Here is a 20,587-nt window from a genome sequence, read left to right on the forward strand (position 1 = left end):
TACATCCGACTATCTGGAGATTATGAACGGGATAAGATTATTGTTCAGCCCCATTCATGAAATGTATGAAGTCTTCGGCATAGCCGAAGACAGTCCCGTCCTTACTTGTATTTCTTATGTAATCGTTGATTGAAGTTAATCTCAAAACAAAGCTTTCTTGCGAGCCTGCTATTGTAGCATTTTTCCTTAGCTTTCCGCAGGAACTTTGAAACCATGACGAAGGAGGAAGAACTCCACTTAGCAGCAATGTCAGAATGTAGTCTTGCGTATCTTTAAAGATTTAATGAAAATAGATTGATTTAGTAGTTTTCTGTTGTTGGTTTGTTACATTTCATTTTTATTTACCTTTGTTCGTTGAAGCTTTGGCAGGAATCGTTGTGGAGATTAGTTTCATAAAATCGTTGAATTTTGTTGGTAAACATTTCCCATTTCGAATACAAACAATCTTCTTTGTCAGAGTACATGATCTTAAAATTAAGTTGTATCTGTAATGTGTAAATGTATTTTTAGAATCTGTACACCAAATATGTAATATCATTGTTACCAATTCAGGAGCCCGCGAGTCAGAATACTTGGGCTACGCTTGGAGAAAATTAATGTTGGTCATTTCTTTTAGGTAATTCTGTCGCAAGTTGCCTATTTTTTGCCATTTATCTTTGACTTTATTCCAATCTGCAGTGCTTCTGCTGAGAGGTTCTTTTAATACTCTACAAATCGTGACATCAATTTCCGGAACTTCGTAAATTTTGGTTGAATCATTATTATTACCACTACCAGGAGATGGTGTGCTTTGCTCAAGGTATATTGTCTTCCTTTTTTTTAGTGCGTTGGTTTACGTATTTTTCGTACAATTTTCCACTAGGGTATTTTTTACCCTTGCGAGGAATATAATAGTATTCCTAGATAAATAAAAACCGGTAGTACATTTAAATATATTTTTACCATTTTCGTAATAAAAATATTTATTACCCGGTGTCCTTTTCGTTTGCAAAGAGATTTATGATCTGCTCCATCAAAATCTGAAAGTCATTGGGTTTTAGTATAATCTCATTTACAATAACTTCGTCAACAACAATGCTTATAGGTCGCCACGGTTCCTATTAATCAGGAAAGATTAGTTTCCCCTTGCAAGTTTCTTGAAGTAAACTCGTTAGATCCTAGTACAAGTAATATTGTCATTATTATAAAAGAATTTAGATCAAAAAGAAATTCTTTTAAATTACTTTACTGACACAAATGGGCGAAGAAGATGCTTGACTTGATGACATTAAATTATAACTTTGCAACCATTCAGTTACTTTGCTTGTCATCGACATGGTTTCATCATCTATTCTCATACTATAAACAAAATGAACTATGAAAACGAAAACAGGGTTTTAAATACTATATATATATATATATACATGCCTCTTTTTTCCTCCAAATGAATAATTGCTCTCTAAACTCAACACGTAGGCCCATCGGCGGAGTAGCTTCCTGAAGGTCAACAGCTCTGAGAAATTCAAGGCTTCTAAATGTTATCTGCGAAGCTGCATCTCGTGGTGGAATATAATGATAGAAATTAATTAACTTGATTAAAATATTATTTATAAAATCGTTTCTCACCTTTTAGGAATGGCAAGACATTCTCCAACTCAAACTCTTTTAGCAGCGCTAATAGCTTTTCCTCATCGTCATTTTCAACCACTTCTGTAGTATTAACAATCCCACCTTCTAAATTCAACATTATCGAAATTAAAAAGACAATCGCCAATTTGCAAAGAATTATTCATTTTGTTCACAAAATATTAAAGAAAGTACGCGAAATTTACTTTTTGATCAGAATTGACAGCAAACAACAATAATCAGCCCTATTCTGCATTTCGACCTGGATTGGAATTTTTTCGATTTGGCAATTTTGGTATTCTGTGTTCCAATCTCTTTCGATCCAACATCGAATCGTTCGATTTTTTGTATTCTGCATTTCGATCGTAGTTCCGTTTTTCTAAGTTGCAAATTAGTTGGCGGAAAAATATTTTCTTTTTATTTTTTTATTAATTTATAACAGAATTTTAACAAAAATGTAAGTAAAACTTGTTAAGAAATGTAGAAGGCTTGATGATGATTGTTTTTTATATGTTTCCAGGTCAAAAATAACATGTCGATGTCGAAGTCCTTGGACGTATTTGCCCCGCAAAAGTATCTAACACATACTTGAAAGCATCCTTGTTAAGTCGAAAGTTTTTTTTGAACCTAAATAAGAGAATAAGTCTTTAAACTTTACCACTTTTAAGTTCAATTTCTTACAATTCGTCACTCATCTCAAATGGATTACACAAATGTCGCAATATTTGCCTTTCCATTCTCGTCTGGCCATTTTTGTATGCGTTGCTTTCCAACTCCACAAATATGCCGCGGCTATTGATTCCATTATAATAGACAGCTATAATTTGTGTCTGTTCGTTGGGTCCAGTTATATGCCAAAGCAAGCTGCCGGCGTAGAGGAAGGTGAAGCGAAAACGTAAACAATCCTTGCGGAAGGAATAAATAAACCTTTATAAAGTATTTTAGGCCAGTGCAATGAAATTGGCATCCTTAAAATTCAGAAAATGTCAACTATATTCGTGCAGGAATCCGTTTTAACAAAACTTGGTGGCCACGGCAGGGAATTGGCCAAAAGAACGACAAAAACACACTTACAATTATGAAAGCACTTCACTCAAAAAAATATAACACTGCGGCAATATATTCTATTGCTTTTTTTGGTACAAAATGGCGTGGATAATAAAATATAAACGTTTTTCAGTGTTTTTTACAAATTTGCTTTAATTTATTTTGTTCCAATGTTCACACATTCCGTACCAACAGATGATTTCGAAACATCATTTGCTCTTCCTCTTCTCTTTACGATTCCGTCGTAATGCAGAATACCAAACTTCGATTAAAGCGGAGCGGAGAACGGGAACGTAATCGAAATGCAGAATAGGGGTGAATATAATGAACCAACTTCTTCTTCTTGCACATGTATGAGCGTTGCCACTAATTTAACTACGAGCATGTCTAAAATAAAAATGTTTATATTTGAAGCAAAATTTCGTTTTTGATTTAAGCATGGGAAGTTTAAAATAAAAATGTTTATATTTGAAGCAAAGTTTTCATTTTTGATTTAAGTATGAAAAGTTGTAAGCCCAAGACATTTTTAAAATAAATACGAGCATATTGAAATTGAAAATGCAGCATTTTTAAATCAAATATAAAATATTTTAAATGCAAAATGCATTTTTATTTTAAAAATTCCACTTTTAATTTAAAGATGTTTTGCTGTGTTTTGAAAATTTTCATTTTTAAGATATGGCCTCGTTTAAAACGTGCATGGGAAGAATAAAAATTTAATATTTGATTTTAAAATGCGATTTTTCTCTGAGTGTAGGCTAGTACCAAAAGGTACTAGTAACGGAGCGTACATCCACAACTCTCTCCTAAACCTTCGGGGAATGGTTTTGTGTTTTGAGAGATACAGAACCTACATACCAAATTTCAATAAGATAGCTCAAAACTTACTCAAGTTATCGTGCTCACGGAAGGACGAACGGACATGACTTAATGAACTCCTTTTTTCACCCTCATCACCTTGTTTTGTGGAAGTCTATATTACGGATTAACTTGATGCCAGTAAAATTAATATACTCTGCAAGCTCTGCTCAGCTAAGTATAAAAGGCGAAGTGGATATTTGCACTACTTTTTTATTGTGTGTTTTGTATGAAATCCTTGAAAAAAATAAAAATGTAAACCTAAACGGAACTTTGAGATTTATACCTCATTCAAACCAGAATTAGCTGAGAATTCTTCCTGAACAATAAAATGGACCTTTTTTTTCTAAAGCATCAAAATTCTTTCAGATCGCTTAGAAAAAAATTTCAATTAAAATTTGTTTAAACAACTTGCGCAAGTTATACTCTACTGTACCCTGCAACTTTGGCAGTTAAAGCTAAAATTTAACTGATGTTGCGACTTCAAAATACCGAAATATATCTTTCAGTCCGATTTCAGTTTTAAATTAAATAGGAACTCGATTTCAAAATGCAAGTATAATATACATAACTAAATACATAGTAAATAAGTAAAATATTACCGTGTGATGCTACGACACGTGCCCGGGCCAGATCCGCCTTGTTCCCCACCAGGATAACTGCTTTATCTTTTATGTAATTCTCCTGCCACAAGTATTTTATTATCTCCTCCGCAACGCGGAAAGATGCTTTTTCTACCACAGAGAAGACGACAACACATCCGTGTGGATCATATGTCGACAAACAATTTTCCACCTAATTCAAAAACATATTTATTGTTAAAGCATGAAATATAATATACAATAACAAAATTAACCTATATATACATAGTTGAGGAGTTCCAAACCAAATCGCAATAAATGACTCATAACACTTCTAGATAAATGAGAAAATGTGCCAAGTCTTAAATGGAGCCACATTTTCAAATGATACTTAATGATAATATAGCAGTTATGAGAGAACACACATACAGGCCAAAAATCGCATTCATAGGACAACACGATTTGAAGTAAAGACAGATAGTTGTTTGTTATCATTGCGTTTTGTTCTGAAAAAAATTTATTTATTGCGTTTTGGTTTCAAATCTTTTAAAGTTACAGTAGTCGCTCACAAATTAAAACCTTCAGTAATTAGAATGTCCAGAAATTAGAATCAACTTTTTCAATATATTCATTACACGCTCTGAGATTAGAATCGAAAATTCTAATTTCTAAGCATTTTTGTTTTTTTTTTTTTTGTTGCAAAATAGATATAAATAAGGGAATCCCCTATTTATTCATGTTACGCTCGGTAGTCGTTGGATTTTCGTCGCGGGTCTGTACAGTCTTTGTTAGTTTTTGTGTGAAATTCGATACGCGTGCGCGTGTTTCGGCATTGGTTGTGTAAAAGTAAATGTAATTCGCTGAAATGCCAAATAAACGTAAGAAAAATACTTTGTCCTTGGAAACCAAGGTTCAGATCTTGGAAAAGCTTGACAAAGGTGTTCAAGGGAAGCGGGTAGTGGTTTTTGTTTTTTGGATTTTTTTGATTTAGCGTATATATACATATATGTATCTTTAAGAAGTAAGGAAGGTTAAGTTCGGGTGTAACCGAACATTACATACTCAGTTGAGAGCTATGGTGGCAACATAAGGGAAAATAACCATGTAGGAAAATGAACCGAGGAAAACCGTGGAATGTGTTTGTATTACATGTGTATCAAATGAAAGTCATTAAAGAGTATTTTATGAGGGAGTGGGCCATAGTTCTATAGGTGGACGCCATTTAGGGATATAGCCATAAAGGTGGATCAGGGTTGACTCTAGAATGCGTTTGTACGATATGGGTATCAAATGAAAGGTGTTAATGAGTATTTTAAAAGGGAGTAATCCTTAGTTCCATAGGTGGACGCCGTTTCGAGATATCGCCACAAAGGTGGACCAGGGGTGACCCTAGAATTTGTCTGTACAATATGGGCATCAAACGAATGGTGTTAATGAGTATTTTAAAAGGGAGTGGGCCTTAGTTCTATAGGTGGACGCCGTTTCGAAATATCGCCATAAAGGTGGACCAGGGGTGACTCTAGAATGTGTTTGTACGATATGGGTATCAAATTAAAGGTATTAATGAGGGTTTTAAAAGGGAGTGGTGGTTGTTGTATAGGTGGTCGCCTTTTTGATATATCGCCATAAAGGTGGACCAGTGGTGACTCTAGAATGCGTTTGTACGATATGGGTATCAAATGAAAGGTGTTAATGAGTATTTTAAAAGCGAGTAATCCTTAGTTCCATAGGTGGACGCCGTTTCGAGATATCGGCATAAAGGTGAACCAGGGGTGGCCCTAGAATTTGTTTGTACAATATGGGTATCAAAAGAAAGGTGTTAATGAGTATTTTAAAAGGGAGTAATCCTTAGTTCCATATGTGGACGCCGTTTCGAAACATCGCCATAAAGGTGGACCAGGGTGACCCTAGAATTTGTTTGTACAATATGGGCATCAAACGAAAGGTGTTAATGAGTATTTTAAAAGGGAGTGGGCCTTAGTTCTATAGGTGTCCGCCGTTTCGAAATATCGCCATAAAGGTGGACCAGGGGTGACTCTAGAATGAGTTTGTATGATATGGGTATCAAATTAAAGGTATTAATTAGGGTTTTAAAAGGGAGTGGTGGTTGTTGTATAGGTGGTCGCATTTTCGAGATATCGCCATAAAGGTGGACCAGGGGTGACCCTAGAATTTGTTTGTACAATATGAGTATCAAAAGAAAAATGTTAATGAGTATTTTAAAAGGGAGTAATCCTTAGTTCCATAGGTGGACGCCGTTTCGAGATATCGCTATAAAGGTGGAGCAGGGGTGACCCTAGAATTTGTTTGTACAATATGGGTATCAAAAGAAAGGTGTTAATGAGTATTTTAAAAGGGAGTAATCCTTAGTTCCATAGGTGGACGCCGTTTCAAGATACCGCCATAAAGGTGGACCAGGGGTGACTCTAGAATTCGTTTGTGCAATATGGGTATCAAACGAAAGGTGTTAATGAGTATTTTAAAAGGAAGGGGGCCTTAGTTCTATAGGTGGACGCTTTTTCGAGGTATCGCAATAAAGGTGGACCAGGGGTGACTCTAGACTTTGTTTGTACGATATGGGTATCAAATGAAAGGTGTTAATGAGTATTTTTAAAAGGGAGTGGGCGTTCGTTCTATAGGTGTTCGCCTTTTCGAGATATCGCCATAAAGGTGGCCCAGGGGTGACTTTAGAATATGTTTGTACGATATGGGTATCAAATGAAAGGTGTTAATGAGTATTTTAAAAGGGCGTGGGGCTTAGTTCTATAGGTGGACGCCTTTTCGAGATATCGCCATAAAGGTGGACCAGGGGTGACTCTAGAATGTGTTTGTACGATATGGGTATCAAATTAAAGCTATTAATGAGATGTATATTGGAATGAGAGTTTAATGAGAGTTTTAAAAGGGAGTGGTGGTAGTTGTATATGTAAAGGCGTTTTCCAGATATCGACCAAAATGTGGACCAGGGTGACCCAGAACATCATCTGTTGGATACCGCTAATTTATTTATATATTTAATACCTGTCAAGATTTTAAGGGGTTTTTATTTCGCCCTACAGAACTTTTTCATTTTCTTTTACTTAATATGGTAGGTGTCACACACATTTTATAAAGTTTTTTCTAAAGTTATATTTCGCGTCAATAAACCAATCCAATTACCTCACCATGTTTCATCCCTTTTTTCATATTTGGTATAGAATTATGGCATTTTTTTCATTTTTCGTAATTTTCGATATCGAAAAAGTGGGCGTCGTCATTGTCGGATTTCGTTCATTTTTCGTACCAAGATAAAGTGAGTTCAAGTAAGTACGTGAACTAAGTTCATTAAAGATATGTCGATTTTTGCTCAAGTTATCGTGTTAACGGCCATGCGGAAGGGCAGACGAACGACTGTGTATAAAAACTGGGCGTGGCATCAACCGATTTCGCCCGTTTTCACAGAAAATAGTTAACATCATAAAATCTATGCCCCTACCAAATTTCAAAAGGATTGGTTAATTTTTGTTCGACTTATGGCGTTAAAAGTATCCTAGACAAATTAAATGAAAAAGGGTGGAGCCACGCCCATTTTGAAATTTTCTTTTATTTTTGTATTATGTTGTACCATATCATTACTGGAGTTGAATGTTGACATAATTTACTTATATACTGTAAAGATATTAAATTTTTTGTTAAAATTTTACTTAAAAAAAAATTTTTTTTAAAGTGGGCGTGGTCCTTCTCCGATTTTGCTAATTTGTATTAGGCGTACACATAGTAATAGGAGTAACGTTTCTGCCAAATTTCATCATGATATCTTCAACGACTGACAAATTACAGCTTGCAAAAGTTTTAAATTACCTTCTTTTAAAAGTGTGCGGTGCCACGCCCATTGTCCAAAATTTTACTAATTTTCTATTCTGCGTCATAAGTTCAACTCATTTACCAAGTTTCGTCGCTTTATCTGTGTTTGGTAATGAATTATGGCACTTTTTCGGTTTTTCGAAATTTTCGATATCGAAAAAGTGGGCGTGGTTATAGTCCGATATCGTTCATTTTAAATAGCGATCTGAGATGAGTGCTCAGGAACCTACATACCAAATTTCATCAAGATACCTCAAAATTTACTCAAGTTATCGTGTTAACGGACGGACGGACGGACGGACGGACAAGGCTCAATCAAATTTTTTTTCGATCCTGATTATTTTGATATATGGAAGTCTATATCTATCTCGATTCCTTTATATATGTACAACCAACCGTTATCCAATCAAACTTAATATACTCTGTGAGCTCTGCTCAACTGAGTATAATAAAAAAAAAAAAATATGATATGTATTGTACTGGATTGTTACCTTATTTTTTCTCGTTTTTATGAATAAAATTGAATAAGACAAAATTTCATTTTAGATTTTTAATGCAAATTGACTTAATTTTTAAGGTTTTATGGAAATAAAAAAACGTCCAGGTCAGAAATTGGAATCACCCTAAAAACAAAGTGGTTCTAATTTGTGAGCGTCTACTGTATTGCGTTTCGGTTTGGAAGTTTTGAAGTTTTGAGCACTTTGGTGTGCAGAGTATAGGCTATTTATAGAGTAAAAGGTCTGGTGCCATTATTTCAGATACCCTGGAAAAATAGTTGGGTCATATGTACCATCTTTTACATGTTAGTACTTCTATATAAGGTGCAAGGCCCATCTCCAGTTTTGCTTGTGAGTGGTTCATAAAGTAATTTTTTGGGATTCTTCGGAAAGTTTTCATCCGTAGGTCTTCCATGGAGTACTCTGAAGGAGTATACCGAACTGAAGTAGCTGATCCTGGCCTAAGAATTTGAATCCTACACAAAATCATAAAAAAATCCCACGCAGCATGGCTATAAAGTATATTTTGAGCTTGCCCAATTTTGTAAGCACTGAATACCTGGGTCCTTACTTTGGTCACTAAGACGACATCTTTCGCAGCTCAGCAAGCGAAAATTTGGAATAAGAAATCGTGCGATTTTTAGTTTCCAGTTTCACCTGCGACGTTTTTTATTTTTGAAATTAATGCGCTTTGTTTTAATTAAGGAAATAAATTAGTTGAAAAATTTTGCGGAGTGTGCTGCTTTTTGTTAGATAATTAATTCGAATAAATATCTGAAAATCGTATCATGTTCAGAAATTAAAGTTGGCAATTGTTATCGTAGGAAATGCACCAAATATAAAGGAAGAATTTCACGGCCAGAATGCTGAATAGCTGGACACTTGCGGCCATCATCTCTTTATAGCCCAAGAGGCCATATGGAAATGTGAAACAGTTTCTTTAAAATCTCTTTCTTTCGTAATAGGTTGTATTCCAGTATGTAATATAAAAAGTGTTTATAGACTCGGTACCGCGACAAGTCGCGTTGAGATGACGCTAAGTTGTCAAGTTTAGTGATCTCATAAAATTTATTTTCAAAAAGCTGAGCATTTGCACAGGCCGAGGAAATATAACATTAAACGAGAACTGTCAGAAGGTGAATTGGTGGAAAATGCGCGGCCTCTTTATAGTCCAAAGGGAGACATGAAAATTGTAAAATTTTTTGTAAAGGAGCCTTCAATCAGCGTTGAATTGCAGTTTAGCATTTGAAAGTATGTGCAGAAAGTCTCTAAACACACTTTCTATTACTAGAACGCAACTTAGTGAGAAAACAAAGAGCAAGACACACTTTTTCCAATTTTCTATACTTCGTCTTGGCCTATGGAGGTGCTGTCCGCGGATATCCCGCTACTCAGCAGTCTGACCCCCTTTAGCTTTCCTCGACCTGTGTCAGTGCTCAGCTTATCTGAAACAGTTTAGTTTGCCGCTAATTTTGCTATTTTGTGTGTGTCTTTGATAGGGATGCTTAGCCTTGAATACACCGGCGTCTTTTTAAAACGTCGACTCGTAGATGCTTCCCCTCATGTTGGGGTGAAGCTTCCTTCAGCGGCGAATTCGAGGGGCGATGTTTTCCTCCTATGACCTGATTTTCCTTCTTCTCTTAGTTCCATCGGTAGTCCTTTCTTTTTAATTCAGAGCCAAGCCCAAAACCGAGCATATGTACATGACGAAAAGTCACACCCTACGTAAGGTGCCCTAAGCTTTCTTTTCATCGAATGTGGCGGACATAGGGAGTACAACTAGCTAAAACCCGTAGCTCCGAGTGCTATTAGAACCGTGCTCATGGGATTATTGGCACTAAGTTAATCTGCCACATTATAGCGACCTCTTCAAACAACATGAATTTTCGGTGCAATCTCGTTCAGAAATCTTGCTTGAGGATTAACAGAGGCTTCTCGCCTCTCCAGTGAGGCCTTATAATGGTAGGCAAGCTGTGTAGCATGATCGGCTAAGTGGCACCTCTCGTATGATGAAACCAGAGAGCTTGCCAAGCAACCTTGGAGATTAGCGCATAGAGATGGCCGAAATCAAGAAGGCCGCTCTGATACAACAACGGCACCAGAAAGAGAGCCCAAAAATATGTCACTGTGCACAGCTGGAAATAAACTAAGGCAAGATGCACACGAGACTACGCGTCATAGACGCGTACAAGATATTTCATGTAGATACAATTCCTATACGCTTCAAGATTTGCATACGTACATAGCTACTTCCAAGCGTCCATCCGGAACGATACAAGGTGGCAGCATGGGGACATACCTACAAACATGAATAAAAGTTCCATGTACTTTGCTCTTGTAAATTCGATGGACAAATGTCAAAATCGTACTGCGCCGGAAGTTGATATATTAAATCAAATAAAACAAGTAAGGAAGTCTAAGTTCGAGGGTAACCGAACATTACATACTCAGCTGAGAGCTTTGGCGACAAAATTGCCTTTCATGGACACATACAAATGCACTCAGAGAAAAAATCGTTCTAAAACGAACGAAACAAGTTCAAAATTAAGAACATTCGTTGACAAAAGTCTGTTAAGTACGTCTTTTCGTAACTCGTGACCGATGGGCTTGTTTTTAGAAAGGTTTTCCAAGCACACCGTTCGTATTTTATGACCAGTTTGGTATTATTGTGTGAACCTTCTGTGCTCATTTCAAGCACTACTTGGGCTTGATTTAAGATCTTTCGTTCTCACGCTTTGAGAACGATTTGTGGTTGGTTTAACATTTTTCGGTCTCAATTCAAGAACGGTTTGTGCTTTATCTTTGTGGGTGGCGAGGGGGAGGGCAAATTTTTCCAATTAGTACCCATTTAATTATTTTTTTTATTAATAATAATTTTTTTGTCATTAATAAAAATGTTAATAACAAAAAAATATTAGGGGGACTCATGATAGCATATAAACTTATAAGGTGTAAAATTATATCCATTTACACACGCGGTTATATGAACGCACCTAGTAATACTCTTGATAAACTTGATTGTTTTTCAGCTGTATTATTTCCAAAAAAATTTTTTTGATTGTTATACACATTAAAAAATACCAAGATTAAGTGAAAAATCAAAACTAAAACGCCTTTACTTGCTGATGTTGGATATTTTTGATGAAAATGCCGTCTGTAATGTCTGCAAGGTTGCATTCCTTTGAGTTTACCGCGTTTACACAATGAAATGTGCGCGTAAATTTATACAAATTGTGTAAATGATTTTTCATACAAAATTTGACAGCTCGTGCGTAAACTAGATAAATTTATACGTTTACACACTTTATAAGGCATTTATACGGTTACATGAGTCCCCCTATTATTAAAGTCCAAAAATTAACAAGTAAGGAAGGCTAAGTTCGGGTGTAACCGAACATTACATACTCAGTTGAGAGCTATGGAGACAAAATAAGGGAAATCACCATGTAGGAAAATGGACCTAGGGTAACCCTGGAATGTGGTTGTATGACATGTGTATCAAATGGAAGGTATTAAAGAGTATTTTAAGAGAGAGTAGGCCATAGTTCTATTGATGGACGCCATTTAGGGATATCGCCATAAAGGTGGACCAGGGCTGACTCTAGAATTTGTTTGTACGATATGGGTATCAAATGAAAGGTGTTACTGAGCATTTTAAGAGGGAGTGGGCCTTAGGTCTATCGGTGGACGCCTTTTCGAGATATCGCCATTAAGGTGGACTAGGGGTGACTCTAGAATGTGTTTGTACGATATGGGTATCAAATGAAAGGTGGTAATGATTATTTTAAAAGGGAATGGGCTTTAGTTCTATAGGTGAACGCCTTTTCGAGAAATCGCCATAAAGGTGGACCAGGGGTGACTCTAGAATATGTTTGTACGATATGGGTATCGAATGAAAGCTGTTAATGAGTATTTTGAAAATGGGTGATCCTTAGTTCCATAGGTCGACGCCGTTTCGAGATATCGCCATATCAAACGAAAGGTGTTACTGAGCATTTTAAGAGGGAGTGGGCATGAGGTCTATAGGTGGACGCCTTTTCGAGATATCGTCATTAGGGTGGGCAGGGGTGACTCTAGAATGTGTTTGTACGATATGGGTATCAAACGAAAGGTGTTACTGAGCATTTTAAGAGGGAGTGGGCATTAGGTCTATAGGTGGACGCCTTTTCGAGAAATCGCCATTAGGGTGGGCCAGGGGTGACTCTAGAATGTTTGTACGATATGGGTATCAAACGAAAGGTGTTACTGAGCATTTTAAGAGGGAGTGGGCATTAGGTCTATAGGTGGACGCCTTTTCGAGATATCGCCATTAGGGTGGGCCAGAGGTGACTCTAGAATGTGTTTGTACGATATGGGTATCAAATGAAAGGTGGTAATGAGTATTTTAAAAGGGAGTAATCCTTAGTTCAATAGGTGGACGCCTTTTCGAGATATCGCCATAAAGGTGGACCAAGGGTGACTCTAGAATGTTTGTACGATATGGGTATCAAACGAAAGGTGTTACTGAGCATTTCAAGAGAGAGTGGGCATTAGGTCTATAGGTGGACGCCTTTTCGAGATATCGCCATTAGGGTGGGCCAGGGGTGACTCTAGAATGTTTGAACGATATGGGTATGAAACGAAAGGTGTTACTGAGCATTTTAAGAGGGAGTGGACATTAGGTCTATAGGTGGACGCCTTTTCGAGATATCGCCATTAGGGTGGGCCAGGGGTGACTCTAGAATGTTTGTACGATATGGGTAACAAACGAAAGGTGTTTCTGAGCATTTTAAGAGGGAGTGAACATTAGGTCTATAGGTGGACGCCTTTTCGAGATACCGCCATTAGGGTGGGCCAGGGGTGACTCTAGAATGTTTGTACGATATGGGTATCAAACGAAAGGTGTTACTGAGCATTTTAATAGGGAGTGGGCATTAGGTCTATAGGTGGACGCCTTTTCGAGATATCGCTATTAGGGTGGGCCAGGGGTGACTCTAGAATGTTTGTACGATATGGGTATCAAACGAAAGGTGTTACTGAGCATTTTAATAGGGAGTGGGCATTAGGTCTATAGGTGGACGCCTATTCGAGATATCGCCATTAGGGTGGGCCAGGGGTGACTCTAGAATGTGTTTGTACGATATGGATATCCAATTAAAGGTATTAATGAGGGGTTTAAAAGCGAGTGGCCCTTAGATGTATATGTGAAGGCGTTCTCGGAATATCGACCAAAATGTGGACCAGGTGATCCAGAAAATCATCTGTCGGGTACTGCTAATTTATTTATATATGGAATACCACTAACAGTATTCCTGCCAAGATTCCAAGGGCTGTTGATTTCGCCTTGTAGAACTTTTTCATTTTCTTCTACTTAATATGGTAGGTGTCACACCCATTTTACAAAGTTTTTTCCAAAGTTATATTTTGCGTCAATAAACCAATCCAGTTACAATGTTTCATCCCTTTTTTCGTATTTGGTATAGAATTATGGCATTTTTTTATTTTTCGTAATTTTCGATATCGATAAAGTGGGCGTGGTTATGGTCGGATTTCGGCCATTTTTTATATCGAGATAAAGTGAGTTCAGATAAGTACGTGTGCTAAGTTTAGTAAAGATATATCGATTTTTGCTCAAGTTATTGTGTTAACGGCCGAGCGGAAGGACAGACGGTGGACTGTGTATAAAAACTGGGCGTGGCTTCAACCGATTTCGCCCTTTTTCACAGAAAACAGTTATCGTCCTAGGAGCCAAGCCTCTACCAAATTTCACAAGGATTGGTTAATTTTTGTTCGACTTATGGCATTAAAAGCATCCTAGACAAATTAAATGAAAAAGGGTGGAGCCACGCCCATTTTGAAATTTTCTTTTATTTTTGTAATTTGTTGCACCACATCATTACTGGAGTTGAATGTTGGCATAATTTACTTATATGCTGTAAAGATATTAACTCTTCTTTTAAAATTTTAATTTAAAAAAATTTTTGTTTAAAAAGTGGGCGTGGTCGTTCTCCGATTTTGCTAATTTTTATTAAGCAGACATAAAGTAATAAGGGTAATGTTCCTGCCAAATTCCATCATGATATCTTTAACGACTGCCAGATTACAGCTTGCAAAACTTCTAAATTACCTTCATTTAAAAGTGGGCGGTGCCACGCCCAATGGCCAAAATTTTACTAGTTTTCTATTTTGCGTCATAAGCTCAACTCACCTACCAAGTTTCATCGCTTAATGCGTATTTGGTAATGAATTATCGCACTTTTTTGATTTTTCGAAATTTTCGATATCGAAAAATTGGGCGTGGTTATTGTCCGATAATGTTCATTTTAAAAAACGATCTGAGATGAGTGCCCAGGAACATATATACCAAATTTCATGAAGATACCTCAAAATTTACTCAAGTTATCGTGTTAACGGGCAGACGGACGGACGGACGGACGACTGTGTATAAAAACTGGGCGTGTCATCAACCGATTTCGCCTATTTTCACAGAAAACAGTTAATGTCGTAAAATCTACTCCCCTACCAAATTTCAAAAGGATCGGTTAATTTTTGTTCGACTTATGGCGTTAAAAGTATCCTAGACAAATTAAATGAAAAAGGGCGGAGCCACGCCCATTTTGAAATTTTCTTTTATTTTTGTATTTTGTTGCACCATATCATTACTGGAGTTGAATGTTGACAGAATTTACTTATATACTGTAAAGATATTAAATTTTTTGTAAAAATTTTACTTTAAAAAAAAATTTTTTTTAAAAGTGGGCGTGGTCCTTCCCCGATTTTGCTAATTTTTATTAAGCGTACATATAGTAATAGTAGTAACGTTCCTGACAAATTTCATCATGATATCTTCAACGACTGCCAAATTACACCTTGCAGAAGTTTTAAATTACCTTCTTTTAAAAGTGGGCGGTGCCACGCCCATTGTCCAAAATTTTACTAATTTTCTATTCTGCGTCATAAGTTCAACTCATCTACCAAGTTTCGTCGCTTTATCGGTCTTTTGTAATGAATTATCGCACTTTTTCGGTTTTTCGAAATTTTCGATATCGAAAAAGTGGGCGTGGTTATAGTCCGATATCGTTCATTTTAAATATCGATCTGAGATGAGTGCTCAGGAACCTACATACCAAATTTCATCAAGATACCTCAAAATTTACTCAAGTTATCGTGTTAACGGACGGACGGACGGACGGACGGACGGACGGACATGGCTCAATCAAATTTTTTTTCGATCCTGATTATTTTGATATATGGAAGTCTATATCTATCTCGATTCCTTTATATATGTACAACCAACCGTTATCCAATCAAACTTAATATACTCTGTGAGCTCTGCTCAACTGAGTATAAAAAACGCATAATATGCATTTTTTATGGCTTTCTCTTATTGAGGAATTCTTCTTTTTATTGATGTAATCTGAATATATACTTAAAACATGTCATAACAAGTTTAAAGCGGCAGTTGCCCACTGACGTGTGCCGTACGTACGAACGTTTGTCGTACGAAGCACGTCTGACCGAACTCTCAAGCCCGTAGGAATCAATGTCTGAGTCTGTGTACATGTACATAACATATTTGTGTGTGTATTATTTACAGATAAGCACTGTTGCCATTGACCATTTTGCATGTATGCTTATGGAAACATCAACTTTTTCCAATTTAATTTTTGATATTGTAAACGGCCGGAATACATATTAAATAAGTATAAATAGATTACATATTTATAATCAGCACTTTTACATAATTATTTCGAACTATTTTCACAATTTTTCAAACTTTAATTAGGTGTTTTTGCATAAAATTGCAAACGGTCAAAAATTAGCGCACACAAGTTTACTAGGCAACTCTGTCTAGTGAGAGGGCGATCAGCTGACACGTTCTTACGGAAAAAATCAAAATTGTTTTGATTTATACGTTCCGGGCTACGTACGTACGGGCGTTGCACGTCGGTGAGTTTTCGTTTACATTGCACACTCATAAGATAGGTCGTGTCAGCTGACACATTTTTGGTACGTACGTTCGTGAGTAACTGCCGCATAAGAATTACCCGTGCATATGTGAATGGAACTGAACGAAAAATATGAGTTAAAAAAATAACATAAAAAAATCGCTTTAAAAAACTTCAGAGTTTGACGGTGTTCGAACACGCGCCACACAATCGCAAACGCAACATCAAAACCGCTGGGCCACTACGAATGTTTGGTGGCTTGTGCCAAATGTTGTATTTAACATTGTAGCGCGCACGAATTGTACCGTTTCTTTTTTCTTGGGCTTAATTTAAGAACATCGTTCTCATTAATAGAACTTTTATTCATATTTTAAGACCAGCCGTTCTCTTTTCAAGAAAACGGTGTTAGTTCAAGAACAAGGTTGTTGTTTTAAGAACAGGTCGTTCGTTTTTCAAGAAAAAAAAGTAAGAACATGAGAAGTTTAAATTGAGTCCGGTGGTGCTGGATTTTAGAACGGCGTTTTTCTCTGAGTGTGGTAGTACTAAAAAGTGGAGCAACTTGCCTTTGCTATCTTTCTTCAGCTATCAATTCGTTTTATTTGAATATTTTTTTTTTAAATATGAAAATTTGGCTAAATTTGAACGCATTTCTTTATATTTTTTTTTTTTAAATCACAATTGAAATATTTTCGAAGCGCTCTTAATTATGAGTCCGATAAGAGTCAGAAATTGTAGACCAGGGATGACGTTTTTTATAACGATTTTCCTTCATCCTTTGTAAAATAAATGAAAGGTATGAAAAGAAAGGTATTAAAGAGTATTTTAAAAGGAGTGGGCCTGGTGGACGCCTTTTCGAGATATCGCCATAAAGGTGGACCAGGGATGACTCTAGAATGTGCTTGTTCGATCTGGTTATCAAATGAAAGGTGTTAATGAGTATTTTAAAGGGAGCGGGCCTTAGTTCTATAGGTGGACGCCTTTTCGAGATATCACCATAAAGGTGGACCAAGGGTGACTCTAGAATGCGTTTGTACGATATGGGTATCAAATTAAAGGTATTAATGAGGGTTTTAGAAGGGAGTGGCCCTTAGTTGTATATGTGAAGGCGTTTTCGAGATATCGACCAAAATGTGGACCATGGTGACCCAGAACATCATCTGTCGGGTACCGCTATTTTATTTATATATGTAATACCACGAACAGTATTCCTGCCATGATTCCAAGGGCTTTCGATTTCGCCCTGCAGAACGTTTTCATTTTCTTCTACTTAATATGGTACTGGTCACACCCATTTTACAAAGTTTTTTCTAAAGTTATACTTTCAATTTCAAATTCAATTTCCAATACTTTGCGTAAAAAACCAATCCAATCACCAAGTTTCATCCCTTCTTTCGTATTTGGTATAGAATTATGGCATTTTTTTTTTTAATTCTTAAAATTTTCGATAGCGAAAAAGTGGGCGTGGTTATAGTCGGATTTCGCCCATTTTTAATACCAAGATAAAGTGAGTACAGATAAGTACGTGAACTAAGTTTAGTTAAGATATATCGATGTTTTCTCAAGTTATCGTGTTAACGGCCGAGTGGAAGGACAGACGGTCGACTGTGTATAAAAACTGGGCGTGGCTTCAAACCAATTTCGCCCATTTTCACAGAAAACCGTTATCGCCATAGAAGCCATGCCCTTACCACACACAGGGATTGGTAAATTTTTGTTCGATTTATACTTTGAAAGTATTCTAGATAAATTAAACGAAAAAAGGGCGGAGCCACTCCCATTTTGAAATTTTCTTTAATTTTTTATTTTGTTGCGCCATATCATTACTGGAGTTGAGTGTTAATATAATTTACTAATATACTGTAAATATATTCAATTTTTTGTTAAAATTTGACTTAAAAAACACGCCGTCATCCGATTTTGCTAATTTTTATTTAGAACACATATAGTAATAGGAGTAACCTTCCCTCCAAATTTCATCATGATATCTTCAACGACTGCCAAATTTCAGCTTGCAAAACTTTTAAATTACCTTCTTTTAAAAGTGGGCGGTGCCACGCTGTTGTCGAAAATTTTACTAATTCTCTATTCTGCGTCATAAAGCCAACCCACCTACCAAGTTTTATCGCTTTATCCGCCTTTGGTAATGAGTTATCGCACTTTTTCGGTTCTTCGAAATTTTCGATATCGAAAAAGTGGGCGTGGTTATAGTCCGATTTCGTTCATTTTAAAAAGCGATCTGAGATAAGTTTCCAGGAACTTGCACACCAGATTTCATTAAAAAAAAAAATAAATGTGAGGCGCGATAATCTCCGAAGAGATCTAAGGCCGAGCTACTCTTCCAATTTGCGTCGTGCTCCTCTTGATTTTCCCTACAAATTGGCCGGACGGAACCTACATGTTTTATGCCGACTCCGAACGCATCTGCAAGGCAGATGAGTTTTAACTGAGGGCTTTTCATGGCAGAAATACACCCGGAGCGCTTGCCAAACACTGCCGAGGGGCGACCCCGCTTAGAAAAATTTTCTTCTAATTGAAAAACCTTATTTCTAAAATTTTGATGTTGCTTTGCCCGGGGTGAGAACCCAGGGCATACTGTGTGATAGGCGGAGCACGCTACCATCACACCACGGTGGCCGATTTCATTAATATACCTCAACATTTACTCAAGTTATCGTGTTCACGGACAGACAGACGGACGAACGGAGGGACATGGCTAAATAAATTTCTTTTTTCGCTTAGATCATTTTGATATATAGAAGTTTATATCTATCTCGATTCGTTTATGCCGTTACGGGGTACCGTTATGCGAACAAAATCAATTTACTCTGTGAGCTCTGCTCATAAGCTCATAATCAGCTGTCCCGTGCTGCCACCTTGTATCGTTCCGCCATGCAAGCGTCTCTACAAAAAGAAAAAAGGACGTGTGGCACTCGGGGACTGCCGCGGTAAAGCTATTGCATATTATCAACTTATGCAATTATAATATTTATGCAACATTTTGTTTTCTTTGATATTAATTCAAGCTTTGTCTTTGATAATAATTCAAGTTAACCTTTTTAAGCGTGGTGACCGATAAGAAAACAAATTTTTTTACTTTAATTGAATAAATGAGAAGTTAATATTTAACTTTCACTTTAACTTTAACTTTATTTTTAACTTTAACTTTCAATTTAACTTTAACATTCACTTTAACTTTAACTTTATTTTTAACTTTAACTTTAACTTTAACTTCAACTTTAACATTCACTTTAACTTTAACTTTAACTGTAACTTTAACTTTAACTATAACTTTAACTTTAACTCTAACATTAACTGTAACTTTAACTTTAAATTTAACTTTAACTTTAACCTTAACTTTAACTTGAACTTTAACTTTGACTTTGACTTTAACTTTAACTTTAACCTTAACTTTAACTTCAACTTTAACTTTAACTTTAACTTTGACTTTAACTTTAACTTTCATTTTAACTTTAACTTTAACTTTATCTTTAACTTTAACTTTAGCTTTCTCTTTAACTTTAACATTCACTTTAACTTTAACTTTAACTTTAACTTTAACTTTAACTTTAACTTTAACTTTAACTTTATCTTTAACTTTAACTTTAACTTTAACTTTAACCTAAACTTTAACTTTAACTTTAACTTTTACTTTAACTTTAACTTTAACTTTAACTTTAACTTTAACTTTAACTTCAACTTTAACTTTAACTTTATCTTTAACTTTAACTTTAACTTTAACTTTATCTTTAACTTTAACTTTAACCTAAACTTTAACTTTAACTTTTACTTTAACTTTAACCTTCGCTTTAACTTTAACATTCACTTTGACTTTAACTTTAACTTTAACTTTAACTTTAAATTTAACTTTAACTTTAACTTGGCGACCTATCCCCGGGCAGTGTCATTAATAACATGACCTGTCGAAGAGACAGATGGGATACGGTCAGCACATATGTGAGGCATATACTTACCAGTAAACGAGAAGACGGATGCCTAGCCCATTAGCGTGAGAGTAGCCATAGAGCTCACGTAGCGCGCACCCGTACCCGAAGTAATGCTAAACGCGGTCCCAGGTACGGGGATTTGCGCGGGCCGTGGGAGGTTAGGTTTTAGTGGGTAGGCCTTCATGGAAGAAGGGAGTCCTACACTCGGAGAGTCTCGCAAGGCTTAAATATCCCGGTCAGTGCATAAAGCATTTCCTCCTTCCACGAAACACAAAAAAAACACA

The 20,587-nt window shown here is 36.3% G+C and overlaps 1 protein-coding gene across 16 annotated transcripts in view; it reads right to left on the minus strand.

Moving 5' to 3' along the window:
- Positions 1-20,587, minus strand: part of Rgk2 (Rad, Gem/Kir family member 2) — a 694,072-nt gene that overhangs the window by 36,394 nt on the left and 637,091 nt on the right. For all 16 annotated transcript variants that reach the window (XM_067772880.1, XM_067772883.1, XM_067772873.1 and 13 more), the window contains one exon: positions 4,113-4,305. In XM_067772880.1, the coding sequence (XP_067628981.1) occupies positions 4,113-4,305 (193 nt within the window). The remainder of the gene's footprint in view (positions 1-4,112; positions 4,306-20,587) is intronic.

This window comes from Eurosta solidaginis, chromosome 3, assembly GCF_040869045.1.
Source record: "Eurosta solidaginis isolate ZX-2024a chromosome 3, ASM4086904v1, whole genome shotgun sequence".
Classification (NCBI taxonomy): Eukaryota; Metazoa; Arthropoda; class Insecta; order Diptera; family Tephritidae; genus Eurosta; species Eurosta solidaginis.